We start from the raw sequence: 17,973 nt of genomic DNA, 5'->3' as shown, positions 1-17,973 counted from the left end.
GAAAATTAGTAATATTTTAAAATTTTGATAATTAAAATTTTCTCTCAAGTTTCTATTTATTTTATTTTCTCCCCAAATTCCATCATTTTTTTAGAGAAAATTTATTAACTAAAATTTTATATTTTATTTTATTTTCTCTCAATAATTCTCTGATACCAAACAATAAAAAATATATTTTCTTTCATTATCTATGGGTAGTAGAATACGTGAGCAGTCCCTTTGTTGTAACTAAAATTTGTTTGTTTAAACCTTAATCTATGTTGTTATAGTCTTTACATTTTTCATTCCAGACTGAGTTTCCCAACTCTGTCTAAGACATGAAATAAAGGTTAGAATTAAGATGGCATAGTTGTAGTTATATATAAAGTTAAATTATATGATTTAAAGTAATAGGAATTTAAAAATAAAATATTATTCTGAAATGAATAAGAGTTACGTGTCTAAAAACAGATGACTCTTATTAGTTCCTATAAATACGCGTGAAGAAAGAAAAGGAAAACTGAACTAACGCTACTTCTTTGGAGAACAGGGCAGGTAGTTACTAACCGGTTTTTGGACAACGCCACCGCTGCCGTTTCGAGGGTTTCTGGTCGACAGCCGTAGCTCCAGCGTGCAAAGGCGTCCGCAGGCACAACTGCTCCTTGTGAGTCTCTCTCTCTCTCCCCCCAGTTCTCTGGGAGTTTGGTGTACCCATGAAGAGCATCTCCTGATTAACCTTGGAAATGTTGGAGTGAAAACTGTTAAGAGAGGTTGTGTTCTAGTGGGTTATTACTTTTTTTTTTTCTGCGCTAATGGAATCTTTTCAAGGTAAGTGACTTTCTTTATCTAATTAAAATTTCACCCAAAAATTTCATGTGCACCATTGCATTTTCGGTACTTTTGGTAGAGTATTAACTTTATCTCTTAATTTTCTTTGTCCTTTGCTGACTTTCTTGCTATGTAGGGAGGCTCCCTCTTTCCAATCTCTTGTTGTTAGGGGATTGTTCCTTTCTTGCTATGTAGGGAGTCTCCCTCCCTCCAATCTCTTGTTGTTAGGGGATTGTTCCTTTCTTGCTATGTAGGGAGTCTCCCTCCCTCCAATCTCTTGTTGTTAGGGGATTGCTCCATTGATTGTTTGTTTTGTTTGCTGGAATAAAATCTCAACCGTTTCAGTTTTTTTTTTTTTTTGTGTATTAATAGGATAAGCATTTAACTTTATGGGTATCATGCTTTGCATTTCTGTTACTTGGGCATTTCGTAAGTGATGTACCTTGTAATTGACTGATTAAATTCTTGACGCTGTAAGCATGTATATGACATGAGGAGTGGGTCAGGTGGGTTTTGTTACTTTTTTTTTTTTTCTTATTTAAAAAAAGAGTAAGATGTAGTTGAATTTATTTAGCAAAAATGTGGAAAATTTTGATTACAGTTCTCTTCAACATCTACAAATGAATGTGACAGGAGATATTTAGATGAGGAATGTATCAGAGGTGTGTGTATAGCTTGCTGCCATTCAGTTCATGTTTTGACTAGATGCAGTTTGTGATCTATTATTATCGGGAATAAATAAATTAGTGATCCATGACAAGATGGGTAGAAGATTCAATTCAAAGAGGAGGGTACTACTGTCAAATCAACCAGATGAGTAAAAAGTTTCTAAATTAAAGAAGAAAGAAATAGAAAGTAGGTATCTATAAGACGAGAGCAGGGAGGAAGATGTCTTGCTGGATTCTAATGAGAGAGTAAGAGTTTTAGGGGAATGGGCAACTCATCTGTGATTTAATTTAGATAAGGGTTAGGCCGCCTGTGTAGCAAAGCTGGAGTATTTGAACTATTGTATTTGTTCTGTCTGCACCAATAACTGTCCCAGTGATGAGGTAAATTTCCTTATGCAGGATTAAATATGGCAGGTTGGACTCGAATGCCTCGACACCCTCTTAATGATGGTGCTCGTGGCTTTCACGAGGGCCCTCCTCCCATTCCTCTACGATATGGCCCCCCTTTACCTTCTCACCCTGCTACTTTAGAGGAGGAATTCATGATTCAACGTGGTGAGATACACAGGCTTCATGCTGAGAACAGGCATTTGGTTGAAGATCATATGTCTTTATATAGGGAATTAATGATTTTGAAGGATGAGACACACAGCTTAAGTGAACTCATACCAAAACTGCAAGCAGAAAAAGAGGCCCATATAAGGGATCTGATTGAAAGGGGTTTGAAGTTAGAAGCTGAACTCCGTGCTATTAAACCTCTTAGGACAGAGGTTATACAGTTACGATCTAAAGCTCAAAAACTAAATGCACTGAAGCAGGAAATGACAACTCAAATTCAGGGTCTCAAGCAGGACTTGAATAGGCTGAAAGCAGAAAACCGGAAGATTCCTGCCATGAGAGTTGATCTTGAGGGCTTTTGTCAGGAGCTTGTGAGGGCCAGGTTAAGATATTTTTTTCTTTACTGTTTGGCTTTTAAATATACTAATACTTCAACAATACTGAACACCAACCATGGGCAAATTATGGGGGCACTCAAGTGGCTCCAAGTGTGTGGTAAAAGTAGTTGATCAAGATCTACCACTTAAATGATCCTCTTCTAATCCAAACATGGTTGGCCTTTAGGAAACCAGCTGCCCAATCACCAGCTATGAACAGTTTCAACATGCGCAGCTGACTGCAGCTGCGGAAAACTGTTTCCACAGACGCACTAACTCTGTTGAAATGCTGATTTAGATTTGGTTGAGAGAAGGAAAGAGTAGACAGAATGATATGAGCCTCATGCCTTCTGATGAGACAGTTGGTTATAAACTATGATCTTCTTTTAATTGTTAGGTAGCTCAGGATAGTATCTTATAATTGGTTCATGGACCAATCTGCTATGGACCTTTTGACTAGTGGTCATGTGTGCTACCACTTTTGCTACAAGTGCAGTACCTCTCCTTGTGAGTTCCTAGGTTAGGCACAGATAATACTTTTAATCAATCTTCCATTTTCTCATTTGTATCCTTCTGTCTACCTGGATATCTTGAAGGACAAGCAGTAAGTGGAGCCATCATTAACTCAAGAAGTAGGATGTTTGGAATTTGAGTTACATTAACTGAGTTGGCTTATGGTTTTTTTTAGAACTGCTTTTGAATATGAGAAGAAGGCAAACATGGAGCAAGTTGAGCATAAGCAAGCTATGGAGAAAAACCTTGTTTCTATGGTTCGTGAGGTTGAAAAATTACGAGCAGAGCTCATTGGTACAGACAATAGAGCAGTGAGACCGGGTAATTTTCTTTGACAGGTTATTCTTATGCATGTTTCACTGATTTTGGGATCATTACTCAGATGAAAGTGATCCTGTCTGTTTTTTTTTTTTTTTTTTGGTAGGAGGCAGTGGTTATGGTCTGGTAAAAGGCAGCCCCGAAATGGGGTACCTTGGTCCATTTGCGGATGCTTATGGGGGTGAGAAAGGGTTTTATGGGGCGAATTCATGGGGAAATCATGAGAAGCGTGGACCACCTCGTCGTTGATTAATTTGATGCATCCTTTGTAACATTTTGTTATATGGTGGGTTGGATTACATAATTGATAGATCCTTTGATTTTAACATAACATCTGAAAATAGAGTGGAACAGGATGTTGTACTGCCAATCTTCTTTGTTATGCATGGTTCAAATATCTCCTGCTTCCTTGGACTGAAAAGTTTAAGATGTAGAATTCTGCGTAGCTCATGAATTGCTTCTCTGGCCTTTGGTTCTCCTTCTTGAAGTTGCATGTTAGATTGTATATTTCCAAGGGAGAAATGAGAAAAGAACGAGAGAATCGGAGAGAGAAAAGAAAGAGAGGATATGGCGAAGAAGAGAGGTTGCCGCAGAAAGATAAGCAACATGATTAGGGGTTAAGGTTGACTCCTAATCCTCGATTGCAACAACCTAAATGTGATTATATTGATGTGACCAAAATACTCCTCACCCTCTGAATTACATAAAACAGCATTAAAATTTATAATCGTAAGCCAAAATCTATAACATATTGACAAAATATCATTCTAACTAAGCGAGAGATATAAATACCTCTAGGTTGATATGCTAATCTAATATAAAATATCATGCCTTATTTCCTTCCCTTGCCTTGAATGAAGAGACTATTTACATTGATATGCTTGGTCCTTTTATGGGACATGGGGTTAGGTCCATTCAATATAGCTACCTGACTATCACACCCCTTAATCACAAGATCCTTTATATCAAACCCATACTCCAAGATTATAGACTTCACACATATTAGTTCAAAGGTTGTGTGGCCATAGCCTTGTATTGTGCTTTTAGGACCCAACTTAGTCCGCATAGGAAACATTTTGAATCTCAAGGTGTCTATGAGGCTTCCCCTTACTAGGAGTTCCCTTCAAATATCTCAAAGTTTGTGCTCTACCTCTAAGTATATCTTCTTGGGGGCCTCCATGAATTTGCTTACCATTCTCACAGCATATGAAATATCCAATTTAATGATTGTAGTAGATAGATGAATTTTTTGAACGTCCTTCTATATCATTTAAACTTGAACTTTGACTATCATGAAGACTAGAGTTAGTTTCCTTTGGTCATTCAATTAGTTTGGCTCCAAGAAATATACATCCAATCTGTCTATGATGTGCCTCCTCTTAGATGAAAGAATCCCACTCCTACTTCTAGCCACTCTGGTTCCTAAAAAGAAGTTTCTCAAGTACCCTAAGCCTTTGTTTTGAATCTATCCCATCAAGTGATCTTTCACTTCTTGGTGCCCTTAAGCTCACTCTCAAAGATGACTATATCATCTATGTACATAATTATTATTGTTACTTTTGTATCACGTCAAGTATAAACATAGAATGAGGGGATTGGCCTACAATATCTCATTGTTTTCCAGACGCCCTTTCTATTCTTTGTTGTTAGCTTTTGATGAATCATCACTATTCTCAAAAAAAAAAAAAAAAAAAAGGTTCAAACATAGAGTGATCATACTGATTGTGCCAAAACCCAAATGACATTATCACTTTGTTGAACATTTCAAATCAGGCTCATATGCTCCATTTAAGACCATAAATGGCCATTTTAGGCGTACAAAAATTTCCAATATCTCCTTGAGCAACATATCCATGAGGTTGTTCTATATATACTTCATCAACAATATCTTCAAACAAAAACACATTTTTACATCTAGTTAAACAAAGGTCACCCTTTATTGATTGCTACTAAGATCTATATCTTGATGGAATCATAGGGGAGAAAGTGTTAAAATAATCTGCCAAGTTTGTGTGCATCCTTGGCAACTAATCTCACCTTATATTGCTTTATAGAACTATCATGATTTTTGTTAAAGGTCAAGGGTATTTTTGTAATTTTACTATAAGGTATTGTGGTTCTGCCATCTAATTGGATAAAGGTGAATTAGACATGCTCACCAATGTAATTTTTTCATTTTTTATTACTGTTTGATGGCTACAATTAAGATAAACTAGAGTAGGATCTGTGAAGTTGGGTCCAAGGCCCATCCCAAATGACTAGCCAACTTAGGAAGCCTCTTCCCTAACTAATTAAGTTAAGATCGTTGTACTCACTAATCCATGTGGGACTATTCTTTAACACTCCCCCTCGTGTGTAGGCCCTCTTTTGTGGCTCTACAAGTGGATAATTTAGGTGTAGACCCTCTTTTGTGGCTCTAAAAATGGATAATTTAGGTGTAAGCCCTCTTTCGTGGCTCTACAAGTGGATAATTTAGGTGTAGACATTTTTTTGTGGTTCTACAAGTGGATAATTTAGTTGTAGGCCCACATATGAGTACCTGCTTTGATACCATGTGAAGCTGGGTCCAAGGTCTATCCCAAAATGACTAGCCAACTTAGGAAACCTCTTTCCCAACTAATAAACTAAAGATCGTTGTCCTCACCAATCTATGTGGGACTATTCCTTAACAGGATCATTATGGTCATTTCGTACTAAAATCACTTAAGTTATCAATAAAGAGGTTAGGGATTGTGCAGATCTTCTAATCAGTCTTTTTCTCTCAATGTTAGACTTCCCCTTATCTTTCCCTTATATTCTTCTCTTTCTCATTTTCTTCTTCCAAAATTCTTTCTTTTTATTTATTTTACATGATATCAGAGTAATCAAACTGAGTGCTGTATTTTTTGTAAGAGAGAATCTTCTTCCCTTCAAGCCTACAAGTGTGTCAAAAAGGGGAATTTCACAAAATTGTTGCTGATTGAGGGTAAAGGTCCAACCTTTTTTCGTTTATTTGTGCCATTACCATAGGTTTGATGGCTGGTACTATCAATTGAGCAGTTTTATAGGATATGTGTGCCCATTAAGGGTTGTAAGGGTTTCTTTTACCCTATTCTTGCTTGTGAACAGACCCTGTGTTTGCCAGCATCATCAGCATTAGGGTTGATGTTGGCCCTAAATTAACTACTTGGGACATTGTTTTTCTTAGAATTGGTGGATACTATTAGTGAACCTATACTAACTCCTTTTCAAAAAAAAAAAAAAAAACTATACTAATTGGAGTTTGGGTACTCTTATTTATTTTGTGGCGTGTGGGACCCACATTACTTGTGCAGGCTAATTCTATGAGTTTTTTTATTTCTTGGTGCATCTTTAAAGAGGTAAACTCAACTAGATCTACCAAATCATTGATAAAAGGAAACAAAATACTTAAATCCAAAGTGACGCGACACCCTGCATAACCCCCAGACATCGAAATGTACAAAATAATGGATATGATCTCTTTTCATTGACATTGGATGGGAAGGACGATTGTTTTTGAATTTAAAAACGTCTGGTTTGCGAAACTTACCCTAACACTATTATTAGAGTGGTGAGTTGTGCAGCCACAGCGGACACATTTCCTACTACCACGACCACAACCACCTCTATCATTACCTCTACCATTCCTTTAAAGACGTTTGGAACTTGAGTTGTGTAGACATCCTCTGATTTATTTTTAGTCTCAACCGCAAACTGAACAACTAGCTCTGTTGCTCAGTGTCTTCAAAGAAGGGATTCTCTTTGCTAGCAAGTCTGTGAGCCCTAATAGACCCAAAACTCAGGACTTCTTCTTATTGATTGTGGAGTGATACACAGAGATTCCTTACCAGATGCCTTCCAATACCCAATAAACTCTGCAGCAGATTTACTGGCCCTTTGCATGGTAAAGAATTTAGTGTTCAAGTTAGACACTTTTGATAGGTTATTTTGTTGGGAAATCTCTTTTTTATTTGGAGCCATGACATAACTCAGGCATTCTCCTTTGTCCAACCAGATGCAAGAGGAGATGGTGGTGCATCATTTATATGTAACTGCTTTTTCTTTGGCCTCTGGAGATGTTTCAATGGCCCAGGGCCTATAGGAAATAGTTCTTATTATTATGTTTAAACGTACTAATATGAACTATCTTTTTCCACTTTCCCTGAACTCATTTGAGAAAGAGGACACTACACTAGCACTTGAAGATGATGACCTTTTTACTGATGGAAAAAGTCACAAGATAGCAAGCAGTACTTTGTAACTTGTTGAACTACCCAGATTACCAAAAAGCAGGGCCTCGGAATCTTCAAAGCATCTCAATTACATCTTCTACTATATCAAAAAAAAAAAATCCCAGTTCAAATCAGCAAGGAGCAGACCTTAAATTGTTACCAAAAATTACTGCCTGCAAACTTAAAACAGCTCTAAACTCCCTTGTGAGTAAAGAGAAGAAGTTAAATTTTTTATCAATAGCAAGAAACAGTTTCACCACTGCACTATTTCTGTACTCACAGGACAATTATATGTAAAAAAAATCCTTCTCGGTTTTATTTTCAGCGGTTTAACTCCAGTTAGTCACTTTGGGATGGATAATTTGGAACCATAAATGGAAGATTTTGTCTTTAAAGGCTCAGATAATACCTTCCTTCAACCACCCTCTCCACGAATTCATAGAAAAAAGCCTAGTCAAGATCGTATCTTGCCAAAGTAAGGATATGTCTATTATTCATTCCCCACTTTCCATCTTCTTTTGTTATTTGGCTTTTCGAATCAAGGAAACGGCTCTACTGTAGCCGTTTTGGAAAAAGATTTGAAAACAGTAGCAGTCAAAGAGAATCCAGTGTGGTTTGCAGTGGTTTCACTGAAAAAGACGGGTAAAAAGATCCACCACTACCTATACTTGATTTGCTGAGAATCATGAAGCGTCCACTATGGCCACTGACATGGTCACAATTGAGCACTTTCGGCGCTCGCCACCTTTGATTCTTCTCTTTTATTTTGCTGCACGAAAACACCGCTTGGAAACAATGAACAATGAGAAAAAGATATCACAGAGACCTTCAATATACAACTTTCTTTTCGCCCGGGGTTGGCTTTGGGGCTTGCAGGGAAGCTCAAGGTCCCAATGTGGATTTTTGCTACAGATTTATACATACAAGAAGCAGGTTTAAAGGTATTAGCTTGTGGTCTTCCTTCCTCTCAGTGACATCAACATATCCGCTATAATGGATATATAAAAAAAGAGAGACCAACCACAAATGATGGCCAGGCAATAGGGAAAATTGATGGCATTGTTTTTAACTCTCTCTGGCAAGCACTCCGATAGGGAGATGAATGATTGATTCATTCACCAGATCCAAAAGCTCTGGGAATGCTTTTGGATTCAAAGAATTTCGCCACTGCCTGATATAGATGCTCTTCTTCAAAGGGCTTTGAGACATATCCATCCATTCCACATGTTAGGCATTTCTCGTATGTTGCCTGGATCACATCTGCTGTCATGGCCAGTATGGGTAGATGATACTTCACCTCATTAGATCCTTCTGCCCGATGGTTGTTACGGTCATTTTCATTGCTTTCCATAATACGTATTTGTCGGGTCGCCTCAAATCTGCATAGGACAGCATAGTTCACAAACACAAAATTTAATCAGTGAATGCTTTTCAGGATTTACCATTAAATACAAACAGTTCTGCAATGTGAGATGAAAAAAAACCTATTCTAAAGCTTCAAGCCCTATATCACTCTCTATGATGATACAAAGAAGAACCTTTTTTTCTTTGTACGATAAGAGTAACTGTTCTCTTCACAAATATTATCCCAAACAACAACAACTGAATTATTTGTAATGAATTGGTTAAAAGATGGAAGTCGGCAACATAAAAGTGGTTGAACTAGTAATTAGGAAGTACAAGAACAATTAGGAGTGTAAATGGATCAAGTCCCACTCAGACCCAATTTTGTCTAGAATCTATGGCCTGAAAATAAAGGTTCCAACATGACTTAAGCTCAAAAGCATCTCTTAGAAGATCAAGCAACTAAACATGAGCAATGAGATATACATTCTCACTAGTCTGACAGGATAAGTTCAGGCTGGTGGACCCAGATCCAACCTGATTACTACTCTCCAGAACAAGGCCAAACCGGGTGATACCAGGCCCCTCTCCAGGGCAAATCCACCTGTTATAATTTACTGTAAACCAAATGCATCAAATGAAATTATAGATTAAGCTCCACAGCAGGTTAATCTGTCAATTTAGCAAAAATGTTTAAGCTTGCTGGAGAAAACCCCACCATGTTCCAACATATCTCATCTAGGATTAAAATTTAGTCATTATTCAAAGATTAATCTCATCTCATTTGTAATTAATTTAACCACCCAAAAAGAAATGATAGTGTCAACTATTTTGGATTTGCTACCTTGTAAACCACACGTATTTTCATATGCTTAGTTAAGTCAAGATGAATTCCATATTTGCAGCACCTTATGGTAAACCATAAACTGTTGCAATTTAAGTAACTACCAGAGATCTTTTTGTAATTACCCGTCCATTTCAGGCATTTGAACATCCATGAAGCAAGCATCAAACTTGTGTGGCAGCTTCAGAAGTGCAAGTGCAGCTTTCCCACTCTCTACACACTCCACACAAGCCCCATACTTCTTCAGCGCTCCAGCTGCAACTTTCCTATTAACACTGTTGTCATCAACTACTAATATGTTCTTCTCAAACAACAGGCTGCGGACCCCTGAATTTTTTGAAGCTTCTTTTCCCTGTGGCTTCTCGTTCTTTAACCCCAGTACCTGTTGAAGGCAGGCAACAATAGTGCTTGCTCTCAGGGGCTTCATAATAACCATATCAAAACCTGCAGCCTTGGCTTTGTCAGAATCTGCAGAAGTTGCCAGTAGGATCAACTTGGGCAGCTTAAACAATCTACAATTAGATTTCCAGTCCGGAACATGTTCAGAAAGCCACATCTCCTTCTCAATCAGTATAATACCTGGCTGCCTTCCAACCCTGGTGCAGAAACAATGGAATAAGATTTCAGCATACTTCTCATAAAGGAAAAAACCTTCAGAAAATACAAAAACAAGGAAGAATTTCTTCTCTACTAATGGTTGCCTATATTTTTTTCTTTTCTTTTTTGATGAATGGTTACACAGCAATGCACCCCAAGCATCCAATACTCCAGTGAAAAGGCCAAATCCTCACATCAAGAATGACGTCCAGGTGGCCTTTCAGTCTTAAGGCTCAATCCACTGAAGAAAGATGATTGTTAAACAAAGTACCACTTCCTCTCTGGATCATTTTGTAAAAACTAGTACTACAAAAGGTTATACTAGTGCTTGTTTCTTATATATGCATCCTACGTACATGGGCCACCTTGAACCTACATGAGTAAGATCACATAACAACTCACCCAGTTCTAACATGTCACCAATCAAGAGACTCTGCACAAGAACTACCCTACAAATAGATGATTAAATTAAACGGTCAATATACCCTATTCCACAAGCAACGCAACATCCAGATGTTCCCATGCTAGAGAACTAAAGCAGTGATGCCAAGTGGAATGAATATACTGTGTTGGGTTCATTACATGGCTCAAGCAATCCAAAAACAAGAACAGTAATGTTGGTTATAGGCTCCATGAAACTAGCGTAGTTCCAAAAAACGAAATTTCATTACCATAATTCTGCTAAATGAAGAAAAATTAAAAACAAGTCTCATGAAGGACCGGCAATTTGGAAAAATGATTGTTAAAATAAGAGCAAGCTCAGAAACAACACTCACCCTGGTTTTGAATAGCCATTTTGTTGAGATAATGACCCAAATGCAAGTTTAATACTACTGAAAACCTCTGTCCAAATACCAAGCCTCTGCAGATGATATTTTGTAATAGCACCTCTAAGGGGCCGCCCATCAATCACAATAGCTCTCATCCCCTTGAGACCAGAAGGAAGAGCCTCAGAAAGAGGTCTCTTCAAGTCAGTAATGGCATTCTTCTCACATCTTTTGAAGACTGCCGTGAATGTAAATGTGCTTCCTATATGAGGCCTACTCACAAAGTTTATCTGTCCACTCATCAACTCAACTAGGCACTTACTGATGCTTAATCCAATCCCTGTCCCTCCATATTTTCGGGAAGTCGAACTGTCTGCCTGCATAAAAGGTGTGAACACCCGATCCTGTACATGCAAAGGGATCCCGATCCCTGTATCCTCCACACTAACCATCAAGGAAACATAATCCGATGCCTCATCAGTAGCCATGTAGTACTGGTCTTCAGAAACCAGCAGTTTAAAAGTTTCCCAACAGTTTCTGTTGTCAGCAGCTTCAAAACCACTCAATGTACTGAATGGACTGCCACCTGAAATGATTTCTACTCCAGTACCTCTCTTCAAGTCCACTTCAGCCATTGCATCTAAGACATATTTTCGGTGTTCAGCAATATGGACTTGCACAAATATATGGCCGCGTTCAGTAAACTGCAATAACCGAGAAAATTCCAAGTAAGTAAATAAAGGAAACCTAAATTAAGTTGCAAGAGCAACTGTAGTAGCATAAGATTTTTAATTTCAATAAAAGCAATGCAAAGGGTAGCCCACAGATCAAATCCATGACAGGCTACGAAATGGAACTCTCATACATAACAAGTACACTAAAGGTTATGCGGTAACTTACTTTAACTGAGTTTCCCACTAGATTGGTGATAATCTGACGAAATCGTCCTGGATCACCAATAAGTATTTCTGGGACTTTTTCAGAGACAAACACAGCAAGCTACACTTTGCCAAATGATGAAGTAGTATCACAGCAGGGCATTTTAGAGCACCAGCAAGAAATAAATGATAAAAACACAATGAGTTCAACATCAAATAGAACAGAATATACATAAATGCAGCTGCACAAGAGAAACTGAACATGAATATCAAGTGATGAAAGTCACAGATCTGCGCAATTGTTAGACCAAAAGTGATTAAAGCTATAAACTCTTACCTCAATACCCTTTCCTCTAGACTTGGCAGAAAATACGGAGAGCACATTGTCCAGGGCAAATCTGACATCAAAAGGCACCTCCTCCAACTCTAACTTTCCAGATTCAATTTTTGCCCTATCTAGCACTTCATTTATTAATGTTATCAGATCCGTCCCACAGACTTGAGCTGTTTTTGCATAATCTTTTTGATTCGAATCAAGGTTCGTGTCTAGAAGCATTGACAGCATCCCTGCAACCAAGAAGACAAACTTAAAAATTGCCTTTTTCTCACAGCTTCCACAAACAGGTACAGACGAACACAGAGACCTGACCATACCAAGCACACCATTCATGGGAGTTCTAATCTCATGTGAAACGGTTGCTAAAAACTGCAAAGAAAAAGAGGATTGGAATCAATGAGTATAACAAAAAATTTGCAAATACGCTGTCAGAAGCTGGGTGTGGAACCTGTGATTTAGCAATATCAGCAGCTACTGCTTGAACTTGGAGTTCTTCCATCTTGCGAAAATCGTCCTCCACTTTGGCAATGTGGGTAACTGCAGCATAAGTGATGTATCCTACCAATACAGCAATCACAAAGATACCAACAGAAGTGGTGATTGTGGACCAAGGAGTTGAGAGCTTCTGATAGTATCTGACATAATATGCAAACAATAAACTTTCAAGTAACAGAGTAAGTCCTAGATATCTTAAGCAGCAGCAAAAATTACCTACTCACCTACAGCTCATTTGGTGCTTCCTGAATGGATCTCCAAAATCAAGAAAACTGACATGTGAAAGGGACATGTCACCCTCTACGTCTGGGGATCCATACATGATTAATGGTTCAGATGAATTAGTGACATCATATACATTCACAACAATGGCCTGATTCCCTGCCAGCTGCCTCAGCAAATTCTTGACGAGGGACTCAACATCAAAGGCTCCTCCAAGGTATCTGTTTTCCGGCCCAAGGTTAATCCCATTTATTGAAACAAAAGGGGTAAAGAAAAGAGAAAGGGCAATAAAAAAATTATAAGCACTTTATAAACACTAGACGAAAGCAAAAAATATAGCCAGCTTAAAAGCCTTTAGTGCAAACTTATTTCATCAGTATTTTCATTCTTTTTGTTTCGAATGGGTGAAGCAGCACAATGAAGAAAGATAAAACTGTTTGAAATGCAATCATCAAAGATCTATCAGTAGAATCTTCCTTTGGATCCCACCCTCTACTTCGGAGTAAGCTTACCAGATCTCCTGTGACTTTCAGCACTTGCAACTGACTGTAAACAGAATAAAAGAAAAGAAAAAAACAATACTAGCAGCATAGTACTGGGAATGACAACGAACACAGGACAGTAAAAAAACTATTCAACCTGGTTGCGCAAAGCATGGGGGTTATGCTAAGTATAATGGGAGACAAACAAAAGCAGACCTATGGTCACCTATGAGACAAATTATGCACGATGTTGTTGTGAACCCAAGAAATCTCACATTGGGTAAAATACCATTTTCAGCTTCCTCCCAGACCAACTTTTAAATGGCACCACTGGTTCCATGCAATATCTGCAGGCTAAATTGGCAATGTTGACCTAGTATCAGCTTTGTTGACAGAACTGATGTGTCACGAATATTCCCAAACTAAAGGTCGGTTCCTTTAAACAATAAATTGCAGCTGTTCTGTGTAGGGAACAGTATGACATAGACTTCCAACATTCATTTTTAGAAGCGACACTGTGTATACAACCACCAGAACCTAAACTCACTGAGAGGAGCACAACTTCTTGATAATTACAATTCTATTACTAAGCTGCCAGAATCAACCACCAAAACCACAAAGTCCTTGAAAGATGGCATCAGAGGAGGTCACAACTATTACTATTATTTACTTCCTTTCAAAACAAGGGAGGTAGTAATTGACAGCCTGGTGGTAAGCAAAACATGCCTCGTGGGCAATGTGTTACCATACATACTTTATTTGGACCTAGTATCAGCTGCTTAGTTTTCGCCAGTAAGGATTAGGAATGCTAAACTATCCCTAATATCTCAACCAATAAATTATAAATAATGCAAACAAGTGGCATTAGAAGTATCATGTAAACCTCACCCCGCAGTTGCTTTGATGCGATCTTCAACTGTAGCATCAGGAGAGAGACCGGAATAGTAAACTGGAAATGTCAGAACAACACCAAGATGATTGGATTCTAGCAGCCTAAAGGGGCTTGTGAGAACAGCTTTACCAGACCCTCTAGCTCTCAGGATGTTTTCCCCGTCCTCCTAAAGTGGACAAGAAGTAGAATTAGACATAAGAACACCAAGCGGCTGAAATCAAAATTTTCGAAGCAAATGAGGGGGAAAGAGAGACGGAACAATAAATTTAACCTACCTCTCCGGACATCATGTCAAGGGATTCAAGGTAAGAAACAGTTTTTTGCGTGAAAATAACCGGAGCGTATTCATCCTGAACAGATGAAGGTTCCCTTTTCATAGTCTTAATCGTCCAACCCTGTTGATTCTCAAACTTCTGCCTCTCTGAATAAAGCACCCGCTTTGCATATGCCACCCCACTAAGCAGTGGACGCTCGAAAGCTGTTCTCGCCGTGTACTCTGCAAATGTCTCCTGCATTTGAAACCCAAAATGGTAAAAGAAGATCCAAGAGAGAAAAAAAAAAAAAAAACAGTAAAGCTCAAAAGTCATCTGCTGCAATAAGAAACAGCAATAAAACTAAAACGACCTTCCAATTAGTAAGCAGGAAGAGAGAGAGGTAGGATCGAGTCGAGGCATTTCTTAAAACGGTAGGCTAACGAATAATTATGCAAAAAAAATAAAGTCATACAGAGAATTTTGCATCTGGAAACAAGGAAAGCGGACCTGATCAATGGCTGATGGGTGCTTGTGATGATGAAAAGTGGAGACGAGGATGGCAAGAGCATGAACATGATTAACGCTAACGGCAAACTGGTCCTGTAACATCCTGGCTCGCTCATCGCACATACTAACAAGCACCTCCTTCCTTCTTTCCATCACTACAGCGTTCAAACAACCACAGATATACATGGCAATACATGCCGCAACCATGACCCAGACCCCCAGCAGCGACAGCGGCCAATTTTTCCAATACTGAGTCGTTTTGTTCCCCTTCCTGGCAGCCGACAGCTCCGACGGCCTCACGACCACAGCGTGGTGGCTCGGCATCTTGGAACCCATTCTTCTGTTTCCTTGAGCTCACTTCCACTCTTTCATCCTTCTGCCAGTACAAAACAAAGTACGGAGGACCTTTGTATTTTCTTCATGGTACTTGTAGCTTCAGAGGCCTTGTTTTTCTGCAGGGAAGAAAAGAGACCGGCTAGACTTAGAGGTAGTCCACACTATCATTTTTATATCGATTGTGTGATACAAGCTCGAAAAAAAAAAAAAAAATCCCACAGCACATAGTAACCTTCCACACCCTCCTCTCCCTCTGCTAAACGGCAGTTACAGAGAAAAATAGAGAGAAAAAAATATGGACGGCATGGAGGAGCAGCTTCTCAAAAGAAGGAAAATCCCAAATCCCAAAGAGGGAATGGGGCTCTGTTCATCATCACATTCCAAGTTTCTTCATCTGGGTCTTGGTGAGATCAAATAGAAAATTTTGGACGGAGCTGTAATAATGTCCGATGACAGATTATGGGTTTGATAGAGAGTACAGACAAAGGCAGCCACGTCCCCTTTTCACTACAGAAATCCCACCGGGAATTGACCGAGACTGGTGCCACGAGGGCTTTCGTTCATTATTTCTTTAACACCAGCGAAGCAGAGAGAGAGAGGGAGAAGTAGGTTAACAGTAAGCAAGCCCTCTTACCTGTTTTCTTGTGCATTGTATTGTTCTCGTTTGTATCACGCGAATCCTCTTCGACCCCTCTATTCTATTGGAAATATTCGCTCTATTCCCCCTTTTCCAGAGCAACTGAATCGAATTTGTGGATATATGTAGATATGCGACTGTCCACTCCAACGCACCGTAACCATAAACAAATCCTCTGCAATCTACACTTTTTCGATATTCTATTTCCTTCTGTTTATATGATTTTCTCCTTTGTTATCCTCTTGCGGTTCACCCTATGCCTTTTTGCTTTTGGCCCCTTTCTCCTTCTTTTCACTATGGTTAAGAAAATGAGAGTCAAATCGATACACAGAATCTACCGCTTGGTGCCGATAGAAAATGGAGAATTCACAATGGATGGCAGCAAAAAGTGAGCGTTTTCGCACATTATTCGGAACTAACAAGAATCTAAGCTCCGGCGAGCTTGCTTCCAGTCAGTAGCCGGAGAAAGATCTTTCTAATAGTTCAGTACTGGCTCTTTCTGAGATTCGGCCCCTTTCTCCCACTCATAAATCAAGGTTAAGAAAGCAGATCTGTAGCCTAGCCGACTCAAACGCTATCCTGGACTGAATGAGCATGAGTGACACGACTCTTCCAGGTTCCCAGCTGAATAATCGGCTGTTCCGCAGTTAGTTCTTTGCCTCTGAGAAATTTCAGACAAGACGATCAGAAATTAAATCCTCTAGTATAGGGATGAAGTTCAGAAAATAATATCCAGCGGGTGCGGGTGCGGATGCAAGACGATCAGAAAGCATCAGTACGGCTCATACCTGATCGAAAGTCCGACAGAAGCCGAAATCAATTCAAGAACACAAAAGTTTCCGGTTTACCAGCCACGCAAATGCATCGCAACTAAGGCGGTTGGTGCTAATAATAAAGAGTTAAATCAAAAGCTGCCGAGAAGAAGGAAGAGAAGAAGTGCGAGCTTGACCAAATTGCAACGGATTCCCCACGATCATCCGAGGGGTTTCATTTCCCTTTTTCCTTCCAAGAAAAAGAGTCTGGGGACATCATTGTCTCAGTTTTTTTCTTGAATGTAGAGCAAACAGGCTTGAACTAACGGCCATGTGACGCTGGAGATATCAGAAATCAGGTTAAGAGCCGAGAAGCAGAGAGACCCTAAGAGCCGAGAAGCAGTTGGCGGGTTCCCTCTCTGCGAGGTGTTGGGTGTTTTACACAGCAGAAGTGAAGAGGAAAACGAAAAAAAAAAACGTAACAAATAAATAACAAAAAGAAAGAGAGAAATTTATTCGAGAAAATCGCTATCTAAGATCTTGAGGACAACGACGACTGACAAGAAGAGGAATCTCCTCTTAAAAGATTATTTGAAACCAACGAGAGGGATGGTCCAGATGCATGGTCATGCTGTGTCCACATGTAGTTCTGACTTCTGACTGCTGAGACAAACATGATTTACCAAAGGAGTTCGTATAATGATGATTTGCAGAAGAAGTTTAAGGTTTTAAATTTTACAAAAGCCACTGCGGGTCGCATGGAAATTGATGATGAGGAGACTGGGGTCGGTGGACGATCGAGATGAGCAAGAAAATCCGGGAAGACGAAGACGTGGGTGTTCCTAGCCTCTTCCTTTACCGCTAGGCGTGCTTCTGACGTGAAACATGTCAACTTCCGAGAAGACATGTTTGTCGTCTAAGCCAAACGAAGTAGCTCCCCAGTAATTTTGTCCGAAAGGACCAAAACCCTGGCCGCTGCCGAATTCTCAGCCTCCACCTTAGGCCGGCCAAGGCTCAAAATGAAGTACAACACATGAAGCACCAAAAATGGACATTCTAAACATAGGAGGGAGTGTGCTCAGCCACAAGCCACTGGACCACTTGCTTCTACTAACTCATATATGACCTCTTCTATGTTAGCTCTGCATTTGTCCTT

General features: G+C 39.3%; 2 protein-coding genes across 5 annotated transcripts; one reads left to right on the top strand and one right to left on the bottom strand.

The window, feature by feature from the left end:
• Positions 1 to 532: 532 nt before the first annotated feature.
• LOC137960261 (protein FLX-like 3) lies at positions 533 to 3,677 on the top strand. The gene is made up of 4 exons (XM_068807823.1): positions 533 to 643; positions 1,875 to 2,415; positions 3,099 to 3,244; positions 3,348 to 3,677. The coding sequence occupies exons 2-4, from the start codon at positions 1,883 to 1,885 to the stop codon at positions 3,488 to 3,490; spliced, it is 822 nt and encodes a 273-aa protein (XP_068663924.1). The 5' UTR covers positions 533 to 643; positions 1,875 to 1,882; the 3' UTR covers positions 3,491 to 3,677.
• A 4,599-nt stretch (positions 3,678 to 8,276) lies between these two features.
• Positions 8,277 to 17,325, bottom strand: LOC137958482 (histidine kinase 4-like). 4 transcript variants are annotated; one of them, XM_068805530.1, is made up of 13 exons: positions 16,854 to 17,325; positions 16,063 to 16,726; positions 15,093 to 15,544; positions 14,607 to 14,840; positions 14,328 to 14,497; positions 12,960 to 13,178; positions 12,689 to 12,875; positions 12,558 to 12,609; positions 12,241 to 12,470; positions 11,926 to 12,024; positions 11,035 to 11,729; positions 9,787 to 10,257; positions 8,277 to 8,852 (listed from the first exon to the last, which is right to left on the bottom strand). In XM_068805530.1, the coding sequence occupies exons 3-13, from the start codon at positions 15,426 to 15,428 to the stop codon at positions 8,585 to 8,587; spliced, it is 2,961 nt and encodes a 986-aa protein (XP_068661631.1). In that variant the 5' UTR covers positions 15,429 to 15,544; positions 16,063 to 16,726; positions 16,854 to 17,325; the 3' UTR covers positions 8,277 to 8,584. The 4 variants fall into 4 exon arrangements, with proteins under 4 accessions (XP_068661631.1, XP_068661630.1, XP_068661633.1 ...); XM_068805529.1 differs by having other exon boundaries at positions 16,063 to 17,325; XM_068805532.1 differs by lacking the exons at positions 16,063 to 16,726; positions 16,854 to 17,325 and adding an exon at positions 15,661 to 15,957.
• Between the last annotated feature and the right edge of the window lie 648 nt (positions 17,326 to 17,973).

Source organism: Aristolochia californica, unplaced genomic scaffold (genome assembly GCF_029961685.1).
Source record: "Aristolochia californica isolate CCGP_79_NKW_82.1479 unplaced genomic scaffold, dmAriCali1.0.hap1 SCAF_3, whole genome shotgun sequence".
In the NCBI taxonomy this organism is placed as follows: Eukaryota; Viridiplantae; Streptophyta; class Magnoliopsida; order Piperales; family Aristolochiaceae; genus Aristolochia; species Aristolochia californica.
The sequence above is the reverse complement of the archived record's forward strand: the minus strand, read 5'-3'. Positions and strand labels throughout refer to the sequence as shown.

What these genes read in the sequence shown, in the direction of transcription:
- LOC137960261 (XM_068807823.1), top strand. Translation starts at nt 1,883, where the DNA reads ATGGCAGGTTGGACTCGAATGCCTCGACACCCTCTTAATGATGGTGCT. An exon ending in CAGGAGCTTGTGAGGGCCAG is followed by an intron (nt 2,416 to 3,098) that starts GTTAAGATATTT and finishes GGTTTTTTTTAG; the next exon opens with AACTGCTTTTGAATATGAGA. An exon ending in CAATAGAGCAGTGAGACCGG is followed by an intron (nt 3,245 to 3,347) that starts GTAATTTTCTTT and finishes TTTTTTTGGTAG; the next exon opens with GAGGCAGTGGTTATGGTCTG.
- LOC137958482 (XM_068805529.1), bottom strand. Translation starts at nt 15,428, where the DNA reads ATGGGTTCCAAGATGCCGAGCCACCACGCTGTGGTCGTGAGGCCGTCG. An exon ending in ACCCATCAGCCATTGATCAG is followed by an intron (nt 14,841 to 15,092) that starts GTCCGCTTTCCT and finishes TTTCAAATGCAG; the next exon opens with GAGACATTTGCAGAGTACAC. An exon ending in CTAGAGGAAAGGGTATTGAG is followed by an intron (nt 12,025 to 12,240) that starts GTAAGAGTTTAT and finishes GGCAAAGTGTAG; the next exon opens with CTTGCTGTGTTTGTCTCTGA.